The following is a 20,916-nucleotide window of genomic DNA, read 5'->3' on the forward strand; positions in this document are numbered from 1 at the left end:
AACTAACGTCCCTGTATTTAAATAACACCTAGAAAAGAGTGATGTTGTCCCACTTTGAAATAGAACAGCATCATTATACACCACTGAAAAGTCTGAAACTTTTTAATATCTATTTTTTAACCAGCAGTTAAGGATTTCGAAGCAAATAATGTCTCTACACTTCATCTTGTCCACATGTAGGGTTTTAAAAGGTTTTATGTATTATTTAATCCCTCATTCATTTATTCATTATTTGAAATGACTTTCAAAAGTCATTTATTAAGACTTTATTATTGCCAGGTACAGACTTGGGGACATAGAGACCATGAGACACATTCCTGTCTTCAAGGGAGGATAGTCTAAAAATCCAGTCAAAAGGGTCAGTTGTTAAAAGGAAGTTAATGAGTCTACATGGCAGACCTCTAGGCTCCTTCTGAAGAAGAATCCCCAGCCCTTGGGAACTGCAGACAAACCTTCCTGATGAGGCTCATCTGGCTCTCTGGCCTCTGCCATGTCTTCCCTCCTCCCAGTCTATGCCCTAACATAGTCTTGTCCTTTGTTAAGGTGCTTCCCAGGTGTTCCACGCTAGGCTAGGTCCTCCTGTGAAATACTCTTTCATGGCATGTATTACAACTATGTTTATTTTTGTAAGTGTAAACTACCTGTCTTCCAGACTTGTCTGGAAGTTCCATGAGAGCCAGGATAGCAGGTGTGGTCTCTCGGAATCCCTAATACCCAACAGTACTTGACCCCTTTGATGTGATGAAAAACAGGTGATATTGTGCACTATAGATTAGTAAGGAAGCACAAGTAAGCCCGTGTGTATCTTGCTTATTGGGTAATTCCTCTCTGCTCAGATCATAAACCTCCATGGCTCCCAGCCTCCCTCACTCAGGAGGTGGACAGCGGCTGAAGCCCAGGCCCCTCCCAATCACATTCTCAACATCAGGGTCTTGGGTGCGAGATGCGGAGACTTGCCCCCAGGCATGGCCCCCATCAACCTTCCACTATAGGGAAAGAAAGCTACAGAGCCAATACTAAAGACTTCAGTGTACCCGCTGTGCTGGGCACTGTGAAGGGACAGAGAGGAGTCGGACAGACTCCACTTTCAGTGTCGTGGAGAAAAAACACACACACAAGAAAACATCACACAGTGACTCAGGTCAGGGCGCGGGCAGCGGAGAGTAAGGGAAGTGCTAAAGACAGGGCAGGGCAGAGCCACGGAGCTCCTAGTTTGGAACAGCATGTGTGGCTGTTAAATTTCTATCAAGCAAGAAAATTAATGGGCTTTGCACAAGCCTGGCACAGATTAAGTGCTCGAGAAATAATTACTGACTGAATGAATGAATCCATTAATCAGTGAATAAATAAATGGTAGTCGACATACTGATTTTTAAAAGATAGTTGGAAAAACTGTTCCCTAAAGTCTCCACCAAGTTCCAAAATTTTGTTATTCAAAGCTAATCAAATGTTGGAAGTTGTTTTAATACTACATCCAAAAGAAGTGCATTTTTAATTAACTCATTTATTCGATGTCTCGATCAAGTGTCAAGGCAAATGAAAAATGCAAAGCTGAATTTCAGTGTGAGTCAAGATAGCTACACCCCACTTTCATGGTGATACCAGGTTCCAACTGTGCTACAGAGAAGCCAGTTTTTCAAATGGTACAGCTGGTGTGCAGAAAAGTAAACAAAAATGCCTCCCAAGGATGGCCAGGAACAGCCGGAGGGAAGCAATGACCTGCCTGGCCTCTCTCTGGACCACCGTTTCTCAAAAATATCCTTGTAGACAGAGGTGGGTGTGTTTATGGCACATTACTGTATAACTATGAAAGGCAATTCTACCTCATCCTCCACTATCGGCTTAGCAGGAGGTGTATGAGCGTCAGTTATATTTCAGGCCAACTCTTTAGCTTAGTTGGACAGAGCCAAAGGGAGGCCACATGCTGCTTCCTTTGGCGCCTTATCATGGATTGAATTACGTCCCCCCAAAAATGTGTGTATCAACTTTGTTAGGCCATGCTTCCTGGTATTGACTGGTTGTCCTCCATTTTGTGATTATAATTTTAAGTTAAAAGGATTAGGAGGGATTGTAACACCACTCTTACTCAGGTCGCCTCCTTGATCCAACATAAAGGGAGTTTCTCTGGGGTGCGGCCTGCACCACCTTTTATTTTTCAAGAGATAAAAGGAAAGGGAAGCAGGCAGAGAGTTGAGGACCTCATACCACCAAGAAAGCAGCACCAGGAGCAGAGAGCATCCTTTGGACACGGGGTCCCTGTGCCTGAGAAGTTCCTCGACCGGGGGAAGATTGAGGATAAGGACTTTCCTCCAGAGCAGACAGACAGAGAAAGCCTTCCCCTGGAGCTGACTCCCTGAATTTGGACTTGTAACCTACTGGACTGTGAGAAAATAAATCTCTCTTTGTTAAAGCCATCCACTTGTGGTATTTCTGTTACAGCAGCACTAGATAACTAAGACACACCTCCAGAATAAGAGGCCAGTGAGAGACCCTGGGTCACGTCAGACAGCCTGACTGATGTTTACCTGCATGCCTTCCTGGCCAGAAATGCCCACGCCCACATCTGCCACCTGGAGCATGCTGACATCATTGGCTCCATCTCCTAGAAACAGCACAGGCAGGAGAAGTGCGTAAGTGAGGTGCACAGAATCAAACTGACTTCCCGGAGTCCCTGCGGGCCTGAGTTCTGGTAAAGGGTGAAAGGAAGGGTGGGGAGTAGTCAGTACAGTGTCCACCCTGGTTAGGCAGGCGTAGCAACCAAGGTGTGGGATTTGGAACTGCCAGCCACCTAGAATGTCAGAATGCAGGCTAGTGCTGAGCTACCTTTTTAGGTAGTAATCACTCCACAGTGTTGGCCCACATATCAGTATACCCCTTATGGAGCCTGGCACAATGGAAGGTGCTACCCTCATCTTCCTCATTATTACAGTTACAGGACTACTCCTGGCATTATCACAGATGTGCCAAGGCTCCTCCAGCTCAAAATCATGTGAGCAGTCTTCTAAACTAAACACAAGAGGTGAAGTTCTGTGCCGCAAACTGCAGAGCTCTGCTTGCGCACCAGTGACCAGCCAGCTAATTAGCTATTGTGTCACCATCGGGCCCTCTGTGGGTGTGCTAACTTCTGCTTATTCAGGCAAGCTGCTGATAGAAACTGCTCAGGAGCACAGGGCATAGGTCAGGCTCTTGGCACATTGGGGAACGACAAGCAGAGACATAAAGGAATTATCATTCAGTGAGAGAGATTATTCTTGCAACTGGGCAGCAGAATGGCCCAAATCACTGAGCACATCCCAAGTTGCAGAACTGGTGAAAGGTGCAGATATACAGAGATGGAGTGACTCACAGCATGGCTGCAGAGTGTCTTCTGCCTGTGGCTTTTCTGTCCTTTATCAGGGTGGGCTGACAATGGGTGGTAAGTTGTATTAAAATTCTGGTAAGCAAAGAAATTTCTGCAGTGTTTTCCAGAACATCCCATTCAAGTGAAATATGGTATTCAGAGACGCTGCCTACAGTACAAACGCTGGGCACGGAGGAGAGGGTGACAGCAGTGCTTTAACTCCTGTTCACAGAAGTCAGCTAAAGTGCTTACAAGCCATTCCTTTCCCTTTCTCTTTAGAGAGCCTATTTTTTCCCCTTTCTTTTTAACCAGCCAAGGCTTTACCTCTATTTCTTAAGTAAATATCAAGCTCCTGTGATTATGTGGTTGCACCAGGTGCTGCACAGCACCGAGAATGTAGCTTATCACTCATCTCTCATGTCAGCCTCACAAGGCAGATGACATCTTTACTTTATCTCTGAGGTCTCTGAGATCAGAGGACAGGGATGGTGAGTGGTGCAAAACAGCCTGCAGACTCCACCCTTGTCTGGAAAACCAAAGGCCACTCCAGGCACATGAGGCAAAGATGGTCCAGGACAGCCTTCCCTGGGAGGGGCCAGAATGACTCTCCTCCATCCACCTGGAGCAGGCAGCCATGCCTGAGATTTGCACCCATCTGCAAACTCTCCTCAGCATCTCCACAGCCTCCCAGCATTCGCAGAACACATTTCCATGACAACCACACCAAGGCCAACAGTGCTCTCTCCTCACCCCATGAACTCTCCTCAGCACTGGCTCTGGGGGCAAGATTAGGTGCCCATTTTGAGAAGGAGGCAATCCTAATTCAACAAGGAATAGATGTCACAGAATTTCTGCAGAAAATGTTGTAATTATTATAGACTGGGAGGAGGCTTTATTTCAGTGCAAACTCTCACCTAGGTATGAATTCTATGTGCAGGGAGATCAATTGTTTGCTCTATGGGGATCATGGCCATGACCTCTTTCCCTGTGCTACCTGCAGTCTTTCCAGGCCCCTCACCAGGAGGTGGCACTGCTGACTCTCTGAACCTGTGCCTGAGCCTGAATCAGAACCAGAACCAGGTATGGGTTGAGATAGTGCCCTGGACTGGACGAGAGAGGCAGGGAAGCAAAACTGAATCACTGCAGAGGGGCCTAGAAGGCCTGCAAGGAAAACCACTGTTAGATACACACTCCTTTAAGTGAATGACGAGTTAGCAGCTATTCATTTCTTGGGATGAATAATTCTAAGCTTATTAATCAGAAAACTCAGCAAAGTTCAACTGGCAAAGGGATCGAGAATTCTGATCACCATGAAGCATAGGCAAGGGAAAGGTGTGAGCATGAGGGTGTGTTTGTGTGTGAAAGAGAGAGACAGACAGACAGACAGGCTTCAGGGATGGTAGGCCTCAGGGTCCTTGCAGCCCATCTGTCTAACTTGTCCTGGGGGCAGTGTCCTGTGTTGCGGCCATGGTTGACCGGGACTGCTAGGCCTCAAGTCTCCCTCCCTGCTCCCAGGAGACAGCAGAAACTCCATCTTCTTAAACTAGCAACTTATTACTGACCTCCTAAGATGTGCTCTGGAGTCCCCGGGTGGCATAAAAAGTTAAACACTTGACTACTACTAAAAGGTTGGTGGTTCAAACCCACCCAGAGACACTTTGGAAGACAGCCCTGGCAATCTGCTTCCAAAAGCTCACATCCTTGAACACCCTATGGAGCACGGTCCTACTCCATGCACGTGAAATTGACTCAATGGCAACTAACAGCAAGATGTACTTGCAGCTGTTGTTACTCTGTGTTGTGTCTTCCATGTGGAATGTGCTGCCTATTTGATCACACTGGGTACGATTTTACAAAAAAAAAATCAGGGCATCACTCTCCTGCCTTCCAGTTTAAACTGGAAGGGGATGGGCAGGTCACGGTGCATCAGGAGGAGGCAGCAGACACATTACTTGCCTATAGCCAGGGTCATGGCCTTGAGCTTGCTCCTGACCAGCTTCACCACCATGCTCTTCTGCAGCGGTGTTGAGCGGCAGCACAGGACTGACCGACACTGCTTGGCCAGAAAGAGAAACTTGTCTTCCAGGCTCTTCTCCAGGGCGTAGGCCAAACTCCTCCCGTCTATCACAAGGCTCGGGCTGGGGCCAGAGGCCATGGACGTGGAGGGCGGGCAGAGTGGGGAGAAGGCCACTCTGATGTTCCCCGAGGTCTTCTCCTTGGTGCTGCCAGGGCCCTTGGACTGCACGTAGTGGAGGCACTGGTCCAGCAGGGCTGCACATGCTTCCTGAAATTACACAAGGTAGACATGCACCACCCCAAGCTGTGACGCTGCAGGCCCATATGACCCCTCAACATCTCTTTAAATGTGAATGATTCCAGCGCCTGTAAACAGCTGCAACATCCACCCAGAAGGCCTCCCTCCTGAAACTGAGTTTACTTGGAGAGGATGGTGTTCCATGTGGAACGGAAGAGATTGGCCTAGGAGCCTTATCGCCCCTCGTCCAGTGCAGAGGGTGAGGTGGTGAGGTGGAGTACCTCGGAAGCCCTGACCGTAACCTTGCTAATTGCTAAATCCAAAACTCATTACTGGATCTGAATAGAGCAGGAAAACCTGTAGGGGAACCCACAACAGGAAGCAAGGTCAGGGACCAGAGGCACAAGAGGGAACAGCCATTCCAGGACAGAGCGTGCTTAAGAAACAAACTCACTGCAGGGTACTCAGGGGCAAACTCCCCGTGGACAGTAAGTCCACCAGGTTAGGGATGTGGTCCCCACAGCACACCATGGAAGCCTAGGTGTGCTCTACTGGCACTTATCAAGGGCCTCTTGTATGCAGAAAAGTGAGCAAGACTGAAGAAAAGAAGACCAAGAAGACACAGTCGCTGTCCCTGGGGAGACAGGCAGATAGTCGACGCATGGCACCCACAGCCACTGCAAGTCAGAGACCTGGATATGCAAAAGTGCCACTGGACACAGACAGGGAAAGATGTGCTTCCACAGCAGGGTGGTGGTGGAGGGGTGGGGGGAGGAGTAACTAGGGAAGGCCTTAAAGAGAATGTAGGGTCTTATTGCATTGGGGACCACGAGTCCCCTCGTCCTAGCACAAAGCATTGACAAGGCCATGGGTGAATTTCAGTTCCAGGTAAGATGCAGTCAACATATGCCATCCTGTCTCTCTCACTGAATGCACCTACAAAACCTGACAGAACTCATAGAGCAGATACTTGAGGACCATGAAAGGAAATAGTAGCAACTATACTGGGTAAGAAGACCAGAATTCTAACTATCACTGACCCAGTGGTGAGTTTTCCATTTTTACCCTACCTCCTGGTCTGATCCTGGAAGTGGGCGCCAGAGCATGGACAGAGAGAACTCCAGGAGAAGTCCCTAGTTTTCGCATGAGGAGCAGAGAACTTTCAACACTCAAAGAAACTGGAAAAAACATCTTATTTTATTTTTTCCATTCTCTTGACTACCAACCCCAGGAAATTTTGCTATGGTGGCAGTGGCAGAAACAGCAGAGGCAGCAGATCTGGCTACTGCTGAAGATTCTGAAGGAGATAAACCTTCCTTTTGTTCAGAGAAGCGGTGGTCTCAAGCGGGTAGGATAACTGTTGGTTTTTCTCTCTCTATCCTCCCACTATTTCACACTGGATGCATGTGTGGGTGCAAGAAAGTATGAAGTGGAGCAAGGTAACTGAAAACCCCAACTTCTTGTGAGAAGACAAAAAAGGGGAGTCCTGGGGAACCAGAAGAGGAGCCCTGATGGAGTGGTGGTTAAGCACTTACTACTAACTCAAAGATCGGCAGTTCAAACCTACCAGCTGCTCCGCAGGAGAATGTGGCAATCTGCTCCCGTAAAGGTTTACAGCCTTGGAAACCCTATGAGGCAGTTCTACTCTGTCCTATAGGGTCGCTCTGAGTTGGAATAGACTTGACGGCAATGGACTTGGGGAACCAGAAAGTTGCAGAAAGATTATGAAAAGGGAGACTCTTGGCTGAATAACACCATAATTTTTTTTTTTTTTTTAATGAATTCTTGGCTCACCCATAAGCTGTGGATGCATGGACAGAATCCTAAACATCATAACAAAGACTTTGAGAACTGAGCAAAGGGGTAGGCCACCACTCAGGTTCCAAACTGATCTTGGGGTCAAAAATGTGTGAGACAGATTCTAACGGTACTGCAATGGCTTTTAAAATAACTGACATTGAAACCAACATCGCAGAGGTCGCTCAAAACATCCAACCTGAACCCACCAGGATTGATTACCTGCTTAAAAAAAAGATCAATATTCTCCATAGAATTTAAAAAGACCCAGAGTGTTAACATAATATTCAAGATGTTCATGATACAATCCAAAATTTCTCGGCATGCAATGAACCAGGAAAATCTCAACTCATGTGGAAAAGATGATCAACAGAAACCAGTGCCAAAATAACCAGATACTAGAATTACATGACAGAGACTTTAGAGCAGCCATCATAAAAATGCTCCAAGAAGTAATGGTAAACATTCTGGAAATGACTAGAAAGACAGAAAGTCTCAGGAAAAAAAAAAAAACTGATGAGGATATAAAGAACAACAAAATTGAAATTTTAGAAATGAAAATATATTAACCATAATAAAAACAAAACAACCTGGATTTCAAATAATTTATGTAGATATTCTACCCTTGAAGAGGTAGAATATAATTCCCCAATTCATACGTGTGAGCTGAACAAAGGGACTTCCTTCCAAAAAAAGTACAGTATGAAAAAAAAAAAGGAAAAAAAATAGTAACTTTGCAGTGGAGAAACCTGATAGACACTACCTCAGTAAGGTAATTAAGGTCAACATCAACAGTGATAAGTCATGTTGATGGTATGTACCCTTGATAAGATGTGATGAAAATGGCACTTTATCTCTGTGGTCTTCCCCAAAAAAACCCATCACCCTGGTCTAATTATGTGAAAAAACATCAGACATCGTAATATTGGGACATTCTACAAAATACTTGACGAGTATTCCTTAAACCTATCAAGATAATCAAAAACCAGAGTCTGAGAAACCATCAAAGCCAAGAGGAGCCTAAAGAGACATGACAGCCAAGTGGGATGTGGTATATCAGAGAGAAGCAGGTTGAACTATGCATCGGTACAGCCCACGTGCGCATTCCACTGATGTTCAGACACGCCCTTAAAGGCCTCACCTTGAATTCAGTGACAAGTAGGTTCCAAGCTCCAGGAATTCAATACAGGTGCAAAGAGAAAGTGGAGGCCACCATCCTGCTCACAGTAGCTGCTCCAAATGGCAGCCTCCTGGCCTGGGATCTCCCCCAAATCCCCATACCTGAGACTCGGCGTTGAATGTGATGACCTCCTCGTCCTGGTCCAGCAGTTTGCAGGCATAAGCAATGTTGACAGCTGTCTCCTGCTTGTCGCCGGTGAGGACCCAAATCTGCAGGCCGGCTTGGCGCAATTTTGCAATGGTTTCAGGGACTCCATCTTGCAAGCGGTCTTCGATCCCAGTGGCACCTGATTGAGTGCACCAGGGAATGAATGAGCCCCTCCTCACCACACACCAGACTGTGGAGCACTCCCAGGCCTGGCCCAACTCCGCCTCTGTCCACTCTACCTGCTAAGTGCCCACTTGATGACAGCAAGCCTTATTTCATGATTCAGTGTGTCAGGACATTAGTGGACGCTTCAAACCGTTCTCTCAATGTGACACAGTTGAGAGGAGGTAGGAAAAACTGTGAGTCCCTGAGCACCCTTCACTGTTTTTATAACAATGTACCTCAGATTCCTCCTGACTAACATCCTATTAGGAGGCAGTGGTGGTTCAGTGGTAGAATTCTCACCTTACATGCAGAAGACCCAGGTTTGATTCCCTGCCAATGCACCTCATGAGTAGCCACCACCCAGACGAGGAAGAAGGGCTTGGCCATGTGCTTCCAAAAACGTGACCAGTAAAAACCCTATGGATCACAACAGTCTGATCCACAACCAGTCACCGGGATGGCACAGGACAAGACAGCATTTTGTTCCATTTTGCATGGGGTCACCATGAGTCAGAGGCCAACTGGACAGCAGGACAAGGACCTGCCTGCAGCTACCATGCTGTCGATCCATGCAGCTCACAGAATTTGACAGATAACTTTAAAACCAAAAGGAAACAATCATATTCTGAGGGATAACAGTGTTTTCAAAAACTTTTCCCATCCAGTATAAATCTTCTGGTGAATGAAATCCAAAATGTATATTCTCCACAATCAGCTACCTAAGCAGGCTGCTACCAGACCACTGTTCCTTCACAGCCACGTTGTGCTGACGATGCTTTTTCCACAAAAGAGAAGAGGTAAATTTTTCCTTGTATTGGTCTCCAGAGTCCAGAGGAAGAAATGAGAGATGTGCTCTCTGGGCCCGCCTCTGTGCTCTCGGCTGTTAAAAAGCTTGGTGAAATGAGCTCTGACTTTCTGGCTCCAGAAGCCCAGGGTGGCCATCAAACCCCTGGGCTTCAACATCCTCCTTGTCAGCTCTGCCTCTCTATGCCAGCCTGTCCTTTGTGCTGGGGTGCCCTTTCCCCTTCTCCTGGAACAAAACTGGATGGCAGTGGGGGCAGGGAAGTGATAGAATCGTTTCTTTTTCTCTTAACTCTTCCCCGATGTATAATGCACATAGAGAAGTGCACAGTTCTTAAATATTCTGTGTGATACACTTTCACAAATCATACACCTGTGTAACCAGCCCTGAGCTCAAGAAACAGAACATCACTAGCTCCCCAGACACCCCTCAGGGCAAGTGGCCTTTCTTCTCTCTTCCATCTCACGTAGCTGGTGCTACATGTTAGACATTGACTGCGTCCCACCTGGGGGATGGACCCAGAAAGCTAGGTGGGAACTTACGAAGGGCCCAGGAAGGAGGAGGGGATGGTCTACCCAAGCTGCTCTCTGCTCTGAACCCTAAGGCAGAGTGCCCATGGGCCGGGGGCCAGGCTGGGGTGTGGGGACCAGGCCTGCTTAGGAATGCAGCCACTGAATGCTCCATGCTGCCTGTTAGCATGTCCCTGGCTACCCCTGCAGCTGAGAGGGCACCTGACCTTGACATTCTCCCTCCCCCAGCCCTCTGGCCCCAGCAGTAGGACAAAACATGTGCTCTGGTCTCTGGCTCCCTACCTTCTAGACCCTATAGAGTCCATATCTTTCCCCTCATGCTAAGTGCCACTTCTGCTGTGACTTGTTCTCTGATCTCCAAGGAAAGAAGGGGGGACAATCAGGCCTGCCTCTGGCTGTTCACAGTACCTTGTTCATACTTAATGACAATAATAATGATTATAGAAATAATAACCATGGCTAACCTTGATTGATTACTATTTGCCAGGCCGAAATTTTCACAAGCTCCCTGTTATGGACTGAATTGCATTCCCTCCTCAAAAAGAAAAAAAAAGTTGACGTTCTAACCCCTGTACCTGGGAACACGACTTTGTTTGGAAAAAAGGTCTTTGAAGATGTTATCTGTTAAGTTAGCATGAGGTCATACTGGAGTAGGGTGGGTCCTAATCCAATCTGGACGATGTCCTTATAAAAGAGGATAAGAGACACAGAGAGATACCCAGAAAAAGGAAGGCCTGTGAGGATGCATCCATAAGCCAAGGAATGCCTGGGACTACCAGAAGTTAGGGGACACAAGAAAAGATCTTCCCCTAGAGCCTTCAGAGAAAACATGGCCCTGCTGTCTCCCTGTATTCTGGCACCCAGCCTCCAGAAATGTGAGACAATAAACTTCTGCTGTTTAGACCATGTGCTCTATGGGACTTTGTTACGGTGGCCCTAGGGCACCAACATAATCCTTAAGATATGAGTACTGTGCTTATCCCCACTTTACAGACGTGGAAAGCAAAGGTCAGGTTGGTGGAGTTAGCAAGAAAAAGACAGCATTTGATCCCCCAAAGTTTGGATTCCAAAGCTCATGCTCTAAACCTCCAAGCCATACTGTCAGCCTCTGTTATAACTTCAGTACTTAGTGTCAAATGAAAACCAGTTGTCCTCCCCTTCATGAGACTGTGGTTCCCTGAAGAAAGGGCCTTCAAGCCACTCAGCCAGGGCCACCTGGTAGACGCTGACCAAGACGGCAAGCAGGGAGGCTAAGGACCAACACACAGGGCTCCTGCTGTCCCTTACCGACCCTTACCCATAGAATGGTGCGAGATTGAATCAAGCACAGGGTATTGATGAACTTAGGAACAGTTACAGAAAGTATGTCAGTTTCAGCATGATCTATGACATATCAAGGATCAACAAAATCTGAAGTAACAGCCCTTTCTTCAGCTATCCAAGGTAACTTGTTTGTAAAATAACATTTGCGACTTTGAGTAAGCTCCACCCTCCTTGTGACGTGATCCTTGGGAGAGCTAGCTTTTTCGAGCATCACAATGAGGGTAGTTAATAGAGGTCAGAGTCAAGCCACGGTCGTCATGGATCCCTGTGCTCAGATGCCCGGTGACTTCTAATTGGCAGGGGGCGGGGGTTCCATTAACTGAAGAGTTTAAGATGACATTTAGATAAATTATCAAGAACACTGGGGAAGGTAGACAGAATGTTGTCCTTTGAATTTAGGTTCTTGGCCAGAACATCATGGAAAAGAGAATTTCAAGAACATAGAGTGAATGTTCATCCTTTCTGCTGCAGATATTAATTTGTGGTTCTCTGAGGCTATATCACACAAGTACCTAAGTGAAAAGATTTAGAAACAGGCATTTGCCTTTGGAAAATTAAAATTTTATTGGCTTACTTCCCTCTTCTCAAAAATGAAGCTGAGGAATGGAAACACAGACCCCGCCAGTGCTCTGTTGTGGATATGGCTATGGGTAACATAAGACAGTGACTCTCATATTCTTCAGCTCAGGCCTCAGCATGTGTACCAGACACTCCAGGTGGTAGAGGATGGTCAGTGTTTAACAACTGGCTTGGGGGAGGGGGCTGATCTGTTGCATTTGCCCATCTCCATGGTGTAAATATGCCCACTTTGGCTGATTTCAACCTACCGACATGGTATCAGAAGGCTTGCAAAACTCCTGTAAATTTATTAGTGGGCATTGGCCAATGGGTATGAGCCACTTCCAGCACACTGCAGGCACCCTCTGTGGGGCAATACAGCGGTCCCTTAACTAACCCACCTGAGAGCCATTTTAATACACCCCCAGAGGGAACTGCCTGCACCAGAATTCTGAACCAGGGCACTGACCCAACCCCAGCAGAAAGAACTGGAACACGGATAATATAAAACCTTGCTTTTAGATGTGTATGTAGTTGTCCAAGTGAGAATGACAGAATCCAAGCTACGACATTATTCCTGTGAAAAACACCTGGAGGGGCAGGTTGATTTGATCTCAAGTTCAGTGTGAGCCTCAGGAGTACTAGGACGGCTAAAAACTTAGCACATGTTAAGAGGGATAGAGCATCCAGGCCAAAGGAGGTGAAGGATGCCAGACTGCCAGAGAGTATCTGTACGAAGAGGCCAGCCAGGGTGTAATCGGCGGGGAAGCAGTGACAGAGATCCCTCCCCACCCTCTGCCGAGTGCTGGCTCCCCGCATTGCAGAACCTGCTGACATCAGTATTATTATCCCCACTCAACGGGTGAGGAAACAGGTGCAAATGGACTGAGCCACTTGCCCAGGCTTTTGTGGGCAGTGAGTGGCAGGGTCAGGACTGAACACAGAGCCAGGACCCTCAGATGCTGAAAGAAGGAAGGGTCAAAGTGACTGACACCCACATTGTGAGCAGGCATAGCTGAGGACTCACAGTCATGTCCTCATGATTAAAGTCTCATCCTGTGGAAAGGGAAGAGATTTCCTCTGCATTGCCCTGAGGGTGGGGCAGCACCCACTGGGAAAAGGTACCAGGAGGCAGATCTCACTCCATTCAAGACGGTGGAGTTCTTCAGGAAGAAAAGCTATCCCAGGGGGAGAACTCTAGGCAGTGAAGGGATTAGAGAGGGTCAGAGAGGTGACAGGCAGGCCAGCATTGGGAGAGAGAGCCGGCCATATTCCCATTCCACAAGTCTGCATCCATGTGAGCAACCTTAGTTCAGGAAATAAAAGCCTGGTAGCCTAAGGAGACCCCGGGCAGTGAAAACGGTTAATGCGCTTGGCTGCTAACTGAAAATTCGGAGGTTCGAGTCCACTCAGGTATGCCTTGGAAGAAAGGTGTGGTGAGTTACTTCCAAAAAATCACCACTGAAAACCCTACGGAGCACAATTCTACTCTGACCCATGTAGGGTCGCCATGAGTTGGAGTCGACTCAACAGCAACTGGAAGCCTAAAAGAAGGACATTTTTGAACTGTTTCATTTAATTCACACCCAGTGATACTGCTCCTCATACCCTTGGGCCTCTACATCCTGGGGCTTTCTGAGTAGTACATGGCCTCCCGTGAGATGTCTTAGGCAAAACAGAATATTACATAAAGTGTGTGTGTGTACACATTAAAAAAAAAAAATTGCTGTCAAGTCAATTCCGACTCATAGCAACCCTACGGGACAGAATAGAGCTGCCCAGGAGAGTTCCCAAGGAGCAGCTGCTGGATTCGAACTGCCGGCCTTTTGTTCAGCAGCCAAATGCTTACACCAGCAGGGTTCCATGTGGTACATATTATGCTATTAAATATGCAAATAATATTAATTAAGCTCAGTTACATATTACCTTAGATATGTCTATATAATGTCTATGTATACAACACCCCAACTCCTTTGCCCAGGGAATAGGACAAAGTGAATCACAGCCTTTCTGCGTCATATGAAGGAGGTGCACTCCCTGCCATTCTATGCCTCATAGGTACCATCTGACCCACAGCAAAACCAGATAGGGGGTAGGCTATGTATAGAATTCTCACAACTTGCCCCTTGTGAGGACACATTGTGCATGTCACACAAAGTTTCAGGTGTACTTCCACAACTATTTTAAAAAATACAAATGCAACAGAAGAGGAAGAAGAGTCAGGAATAGGAGGAGGAAATGGAGTGTGTCAAATTGCCTCCATGAACAACTGCACCCGTTGGCATGAGACCATAAGAATTGGATGGTGCCAGGTTACTATTACCGAACATTTTAATCAAAGATTCTATAGCAGGATCCTGATCAAAAGTGGGAAAATGTAGAACAGAATTTCAAATTCTCATGGACTCCAGATTTTCTGGAGCCATGAAGGTTGGATGAATGAACCCTTGAAACTATTGCACTGAGACAGTCTTTCAACCTTAAACCATAAATATCCCCCGAAGTCTTCTTAAAACGAAACAACAGTTCAGCCTAACTAGTAAAGAATGTCTGCCTTGAGCATTGTCCTCTTTTAAGATCTCTCTATACAGCATCAAACTGACAACAGTAACTCAAATGATTAGATAGAAAATTAAGGGGGAAGTGAGTTTATGTTAATGGGGCAGGAATAACTCAGAAAAGGAGAGTGAGAAATGGTTGCACAACTCGAAGACTGTAGTCAGTGTCACCGAATAATACATGTAGAAACTGTTGAACTAGTGTATGTTCTGTGTATATTCTTGAAACAACAAAAATAAAGTGAATTACTTTAAAAAAATACATTAACACAAACAGTAACTATGGACACATTTTAGTGAATTAGCCTGTTTCCTTTTCATCCAAGGTGAATCTGGGAAATATTCCTAAGACACAATAGGCAATAGTTTCTGGGGTCCAACACTTCCTCTCAGCTGCCCAGGGCGGGGGGTGGGGGGATACTCTTTTAAGCCATCGGGCACTGAGAGGCCGTCTCCTCACTCATTGTTTTTGGTAGGAAAGTGATGTCTGTGATGCTGCAGTAGGGCAGGTGGGTCAGCTGCTGGCATGATACCCAGCAAGGCCATGTGGAGTCCCACAGAAGAAAACTGCCCAGAGGGGAGACATCAGATAAAAGCTGGGTGGCTTCTCAACCCATCCGGCAATGACAGCACAGTCACTGACTGTACCCCACCCCCCCGCCCAAGCCATCTGTGCAGACTCAGCATGCAACAGCAAGCAGTTACCCAGAAGGTGCAGGTTAGTCTCCAGACGGAGAGCTGACTGGAAGAGGAGCTCCTCTCTGTTGTCCAAGGCGGACTCTGCTTCCATGTGCCTTTGTAACCAGCAGGCATACTCCTCCTTACTCAGGACCTATTAGAAGTGCCCCGTTAGTGCCATCAGAGACTGGGAGGGACCCAGCCACCCCAGGAGCCTACAGAGCGAAGCCCTCACTCACCCTCCTGGCAATGCACAGTGTTCGCAGGCCCTCCACTGCATACAGGTTGAGGTAATTCTGAGTTCTGCTTTGGATTTTCTTCTGATGTCTTCCTCTGGCATCATCTAGGTGGGAGTACGAGCAGAAATGCTGATAAGTGAGAACAACGGAGCCTGCAGAATGCCCTAGGGCTGCCCCTGATGCCTGAAGACTGCAAGCCCTCTTCAGAAACTCTTCTGCAGTGAAGTTAGCACAGCTCTACTTCCTCTGGGCCGGCAGCTTAGCACCACTGAACTAGGCGGCCTTCTAGACAGCGCGATTCCCAGGTGCTGGGCAGGAAATCTTGCCCTTCCAGCCTCTGGCTCAGCTCCCAGGGGGAAGGCCACATTTTTATTTTTATTTATTTTTTTAAATTGCATTTTAGGTGAAAGTTTACAGCTTCAGTTAGTTTCTCATATAAAAATTTATACACACATTGTTATGTGACACATTGTTATGTAACCCTAGTTGCTGTCCCTAAATGTGACCACACATTCCTCCATTCCACCCCAGGTTTCCCATGTGCATTCAACCAATTCCTATCCCTTTCTGCCTTCTCATCTCACCTCTGGACAGGAGCTGCCCATTTAGTCTCGTGTATCCACTTGAATGAAACCCTGGTGGCGTAGTGGGGCAGTTCTACTCTGTCCTGTAGGGTCGCTATGAGTTGGAATCGACTCAACGGCAATGAGTCTGAGTCTGGATCTATTTGAACTAAGAAGCACGCTCTTTACGAGTATCATTTTATGCCTTATAGTCCAGTCTATTCTTTGTCTGAAGAGTTGTCTACAGGAAAGGTTTTAGTTCTGGCTTAACAGAGAGACTGAGGGCCATGTCTTCTGGGGTCCCTCCAGTCTCAGTCAGATCATTAAGTCTGTCCTTTTACTAGGATTTGAGTTCTGCACCTCACTTTTCTCCTGCTCGCTAGCTTTTAAGACCCCAGATGCCACTCACCAAAGTGGGATGCAGGACATTTTCTTAACAAACTTTGTTATGCTAATTAACCTAGATGTCCCCTGAAAACATGGTCCCCAGACCCCCACCCCTGCTACTCTGTCCCCTGAAGTTTTGGTTTTATTCAGGAAACTTCTTAGCTTTTGGTCCAGTTGTGCTAACTTTCCCTGTATTATGTGTTGTCTTTCTCTTCATTGAAAATAATTCTTGTCTACTGTCTAGTTAGTGAATTCCCCTCTCCCTCCCTCTCACCCTTGTAACCATCAAAGAATGTTTTCTTTTGTGTTTAAAACCTTTCTTGAGTTCTTATAGTAGTGGTCTCATAAGATATTTGTCCTTTTACAACTGACTAATTCCCTCAGCATAATGCCTTCCAGATTCATCCATGTTATGTTTCTCAGATTCATCGTTGTCCTTTATCGTAGTATTCCACTGTGTGAATATACCATAATTTGTTTATCCATTCATTTGCTGATGGGCACCTAGGTTGTTCCCATCTACTTGCTATTGTGAACGGTGCTGCAGTGAACATGGGTGTGCATATATCTATTCCTGTGATGGCTCTTATTTCTCCAGGATATATTCCAAGGAGTGGGATTGCTGAATTGTATGGTACTTCTACTTCTAGCTTTTTAAAAAAGCGCCAAATTGATTTCCAAAGTGGTTGCACCATTTTACATTCTCACCAACAGTGTATAAGTGTTCTAGTCTCTCCACAACCTCTCCAACATTGAATATTTTATGTTTTTTGGATTAATGCCAGTCTTGTTGGAATGAGATAGAATCTCATTGTAGTTTTGATTTGCATTTCTCTAATGGCTAATGATTGTGAGCATTTCCTCATGTATCTGTTAGCAGCTTGAATGTCTTCTTTGGTGAAGTGTCTGTTCATATCTTTTGCCCAAATTTAATTGGGTTATTTGTCTTTTTGTGGTTGAAGTTTTGCAGTATTTTGTAGACTTCAAGATTAGACTCTGATCGGATGTCATAGCTAAAAATTCTTTCCCAGTCTATAGGTTGTCTTTTTCTCTTTTGGTGTAGTCTTTCGATGAGCATAAGTGTTTGATTTTTAGGAGCTCCCAGTTATCTAGTTTCTCCTCTGGTGTTTGTGCATTGTTAGTTTTGTATTCTGTTTATGCCATGTGTTAGGGCTCCTAGCATTGTTCCTATTTTTTCTTCCATGATCTTTATCGTTTTAAATTTCATATTTAGGTCTTTGATCCATTTTGAGTTCGTTTTTGTGCATGGTGTGAGGTATGGGTCTTGTTTCATTTTTTTGCAGATGGATATCCAGCTATGCCAGCACCATTTGTTGAAGAGACTGTCTTCCCCATTTAACAGCTTTGGGCCTTTGTCAAATATCAGCAGCTTATAGGTGGTTGAATTTACATCTGGATACTCAATTTTGTTCCACTGGTTTATGCATCTGTTGTTATACCAGTACCAGGCTATTTTGACTACTGCGGCAGTATAATATGTTCTAAAATCTGGTAGTGTGAGGCCTTCCACTTTGTTCTTCATTAATGCTTTATTTATCCAGGGCGTCTTCCCTTTCCATATGAATTGGTGATTGGTTTCTCCATCTCATTAAAAAATGTCACTGGAATTTGGATCGGGGTTGCATTATATCTGTAGATAACTTGGGTAAAAAAAAAATAACTTGGGTAGGATAGACATTTTCACAATGTTGAGTGTTCCTATCCATGAGCAAGGTATGTTTTCCACTTATGTAGGTCTCTTTTGGTTTCTTGCAGTAGTGTCTTGAAGTTTTCTTTGTATAGGCCTTTTATGTCTCTGGTTAGATTTATTCCTAAGTATTTTATCTTCTTGGGGGCTACAGTAAATGGTATTGATTTTGTAATTTCCTCTTCAAAGTTCTCTTTGTTGGTGTAGAGAAATCCAACTGATTTTTTATGTTTATCTTGTATCCTGATACTTCGCTAAAATCTTCTTTTAGTTTCAGTAGCTTTCTTAAGATTTCTTTGTATAAGAATTTCTGTGTATAAGACCATATCACCTGCCAACAGGGATACTTTTACTTCTTCTTTACCAATTTGGATGCCCTCTATTTCTTTATGTAGCCTAATTGCTCTGGCTAGGACCTCCAGCACGATGTTGAATGAGAGTGATGATAAAGGGCATCCTTGTCTGGTCCCTGTTTTCAAGTGGAATGCTTTCAGACGCTCTCCATTAAGGATGATGTTGGCTGTTGGCTTTGTATAAATGCCCTTCATTATGCTGAGTAATTTTCCTTCTACTCCTACTTTGCTGAGGGTTTTTATCATGAATCGGTGCTAGACTTTGCCAAATGCCTTTTTTGCATCAATTGATAAGATCATGTGGTTCTTCTCATCTCTTGTTATATTTATGTGATGGATTACATTGATTGTTTTTCTAATGTTGAACCACCCCTGTATACTTGGTATGAATCCCATGTGGTCACGGTGAATTATTTTTTTTGATATGTTGTTGAACTCTCTTGGCTAGAATTTTGTTGAGGATTTGTGCATCTATTTTCATGAGGGGTATTGGTCTGTAATTTTCTTTTTTGTGCTGTCTTTACCTGGTTTGGGTATCAGGGTTATGCTGGCTTCATAGAATGAGTTTGAGAGTACTCCATCCTTTTCTATGCTCTGAAATACCTTTAGTAGTAGTGGTGTTAACTCTTCTCTGAAAGTTTGGTAGAATTCCTCAGTGAAGCCATCAGGGCCAGGGCTTTTTTTGTTGTTGGGAGTTTTTTAATTATCTTTTCAATCCCTTCTTTTGTTATGTTTATTTATAGTTGTTCTACCTCTGTTTGTGTTAGTTTTAGGTAGGTAGTGTGTGTTTCTAGAAATTTGTCCATTTCCTCTAGGTTTTTAAATCTGTTGGAGTACTATTTTCGTAGTATTCTGTTATGATTCTTTTAATTTCAGTTGGGTCTGTTGTGATATCGCCCATCTCATTTCTTATTAGTGTTATTTGCTTGCTGTCCTGTTTTTCTTTTGTCAGTTTGGCCAGTGATTTATCCATTTTGTTAATCTTTTCAAAGAACCAGGTTTTGGTCTTGTTAACTCTTTCAATTGTTTTTGCATTCTCTATTTCGTTTAATTCTGCTCTAATGTTTATTATTTCCTTCCTTCTGGCACTTGAGGGCTTCTTTCGCAGCTTTCTTTCTACTTGTTTGAGTTGTCGGTTTAATGTTTTGATTTTGGCCCTTTCTTCTTTTTGGATGTATGCATTTATTGCTGTAAATTGATCTCTGAGCACTGCTTTTTTTGTGTCCCAAAGGTTCTGGTAGAATGTGTTTCCATTCTCATTTGATTCTGTGAATTTCTTTACTCCGTCCTTAATTTCTTCTATAGCCCAACAGTTTTTGAGCAAGGTTTTGTTCAGTTTCCATGTATCTGATTTTTTTCCCTTGCTTTTCCTGTTACTGATCCACTTTTATGGCTTTATGGTCAGAAAAGATGCTTTGTAACATTTTTTTTTTTTAATTTTTATTAAGCTTCAAGTGAACATTTACCATTCCAATCAGTCTGTCACATGTAGGTTTACATACATCTTACTCCCTTCTCCCACTTGCTCTCCCCCTATTGAGTCAGCCCTTACAGTCTCTCGTTTCGTGCCAATTTTACCTTCTTCCCTCTCTCTCTATCTTCCCATCCCCCCTCCAGTCAAGAGTTGCCAACACACTCTCCTGTGTCCACCTGATTTAATTAGCTCACTCTTCATCAGTATCTCTCTCCCCCCCACTGACCAGTCCTTTTCATGCCTGATGATTTGTCTTCGGGGATGGTTCCTGTCCTGTGCCATCAGAAGTTCTGGGGAGCATTGTCTCTGGGATTCCTCTAGTCACAATCATACCATTAGGTGTGGTCTTTTAATGAGAATTTGGGGTCTGCATCCCATTGGTCTCCTGCTCCCTCAGGAGTTGTCTGTTGTGTTCCCTGACAGGGCAGACATCGATTGTGGCCAGGCACCAACTAGTTCTTCTGGTCTCAGGATATTGTAGGTCTCTGGTTCAAGTGGCCCTTTCTGTCTCTTGGGTTCTTAGTTGTCGTGTGACCTTGGTGTTCTTCCTTTGCCTTTGCTCCCGGTGGGTTGAGACCAATTAATGTATTTTAGATGGCTGCTTGTTGGCATTTAGGACCCCAGGTGCCACAATTCAAAGTGGGATGCAGAGTGTTTTCATAATAGAATTGTTTTGCCCATTGATTTAGAAGTCCTCTCAAACCAAGTTCCCCAGACCCCAGCCCCTGCTTCGCTATCCTTTGAAGCTTTCATTTTATCTCGGAAACCTCTTTACTTTTAATCCTGTCCAATTAGGCTGACCTTCCATGTTTTGAGTGTTGTCTTTCCCTTCACCCAAAGCAGTTCCCATCTACAGATTG

The 20,916-nt window shown here is 45.1% G+C and overlaps 1 protein-coding gene across 3 annotated transcripts in view; it reads right to left on the bottom strand.

Annotated features, from left to right (window-relative positions):
- The window catches only part of ATP10A (ATPase phospholipid transporting 10A (putative)), a 232,974-nt gene that overhangs the window by 13,199 nt on the left and 198,859 nt on the right, over positions 1 to 20,916 (bottom strand). For all 3 annotated transcript variants that reach the window (XM_023539688.2, XM_023539690.2, XM_003420644.3), the window contains 5 exons: positions 15,572 to 15,675; positions 15,360 to 15,486; positions 8,673 to 8,857; positions 5,297 to 5,624; positions 2,526 to 2,602 (listed from right to left, as the gene is read on the bottom strand). In XM_023539688.2, coding sequence (XP_023395456.1) covers positions 2,526 to 2,602; positions 5,297 to 5,624; positions 8,673 to 8,857; positions 15,360 to 15,486; positions 15,572 to 15,675 — 821 coding nt within the window. The remainder of the gene's footprint in view (positions 1 to 2,525; positions 2,603 to 5,296; positions 5,625 to 8,672; positions 8,858 to 15,359; positions 15,487 to 15,571; positions 15,676 to 20,916) is intronic.

This window comes from Loxodonta africana, chromosome 13 (assembly GCF_030014295.1).
Source record: "Loxodonta africana isolate mLoxAfr1 chromosome 13, mLoxAfr1.hap2, whole genome shotgun sequence".
Taxonomy (NCBI): domain Eukaryota; kingdom Metazoa; phylum Chordata; class Mammalia; order Proboscidea; family Elephantidae; genus Loxodonta; species Loxodonta africana.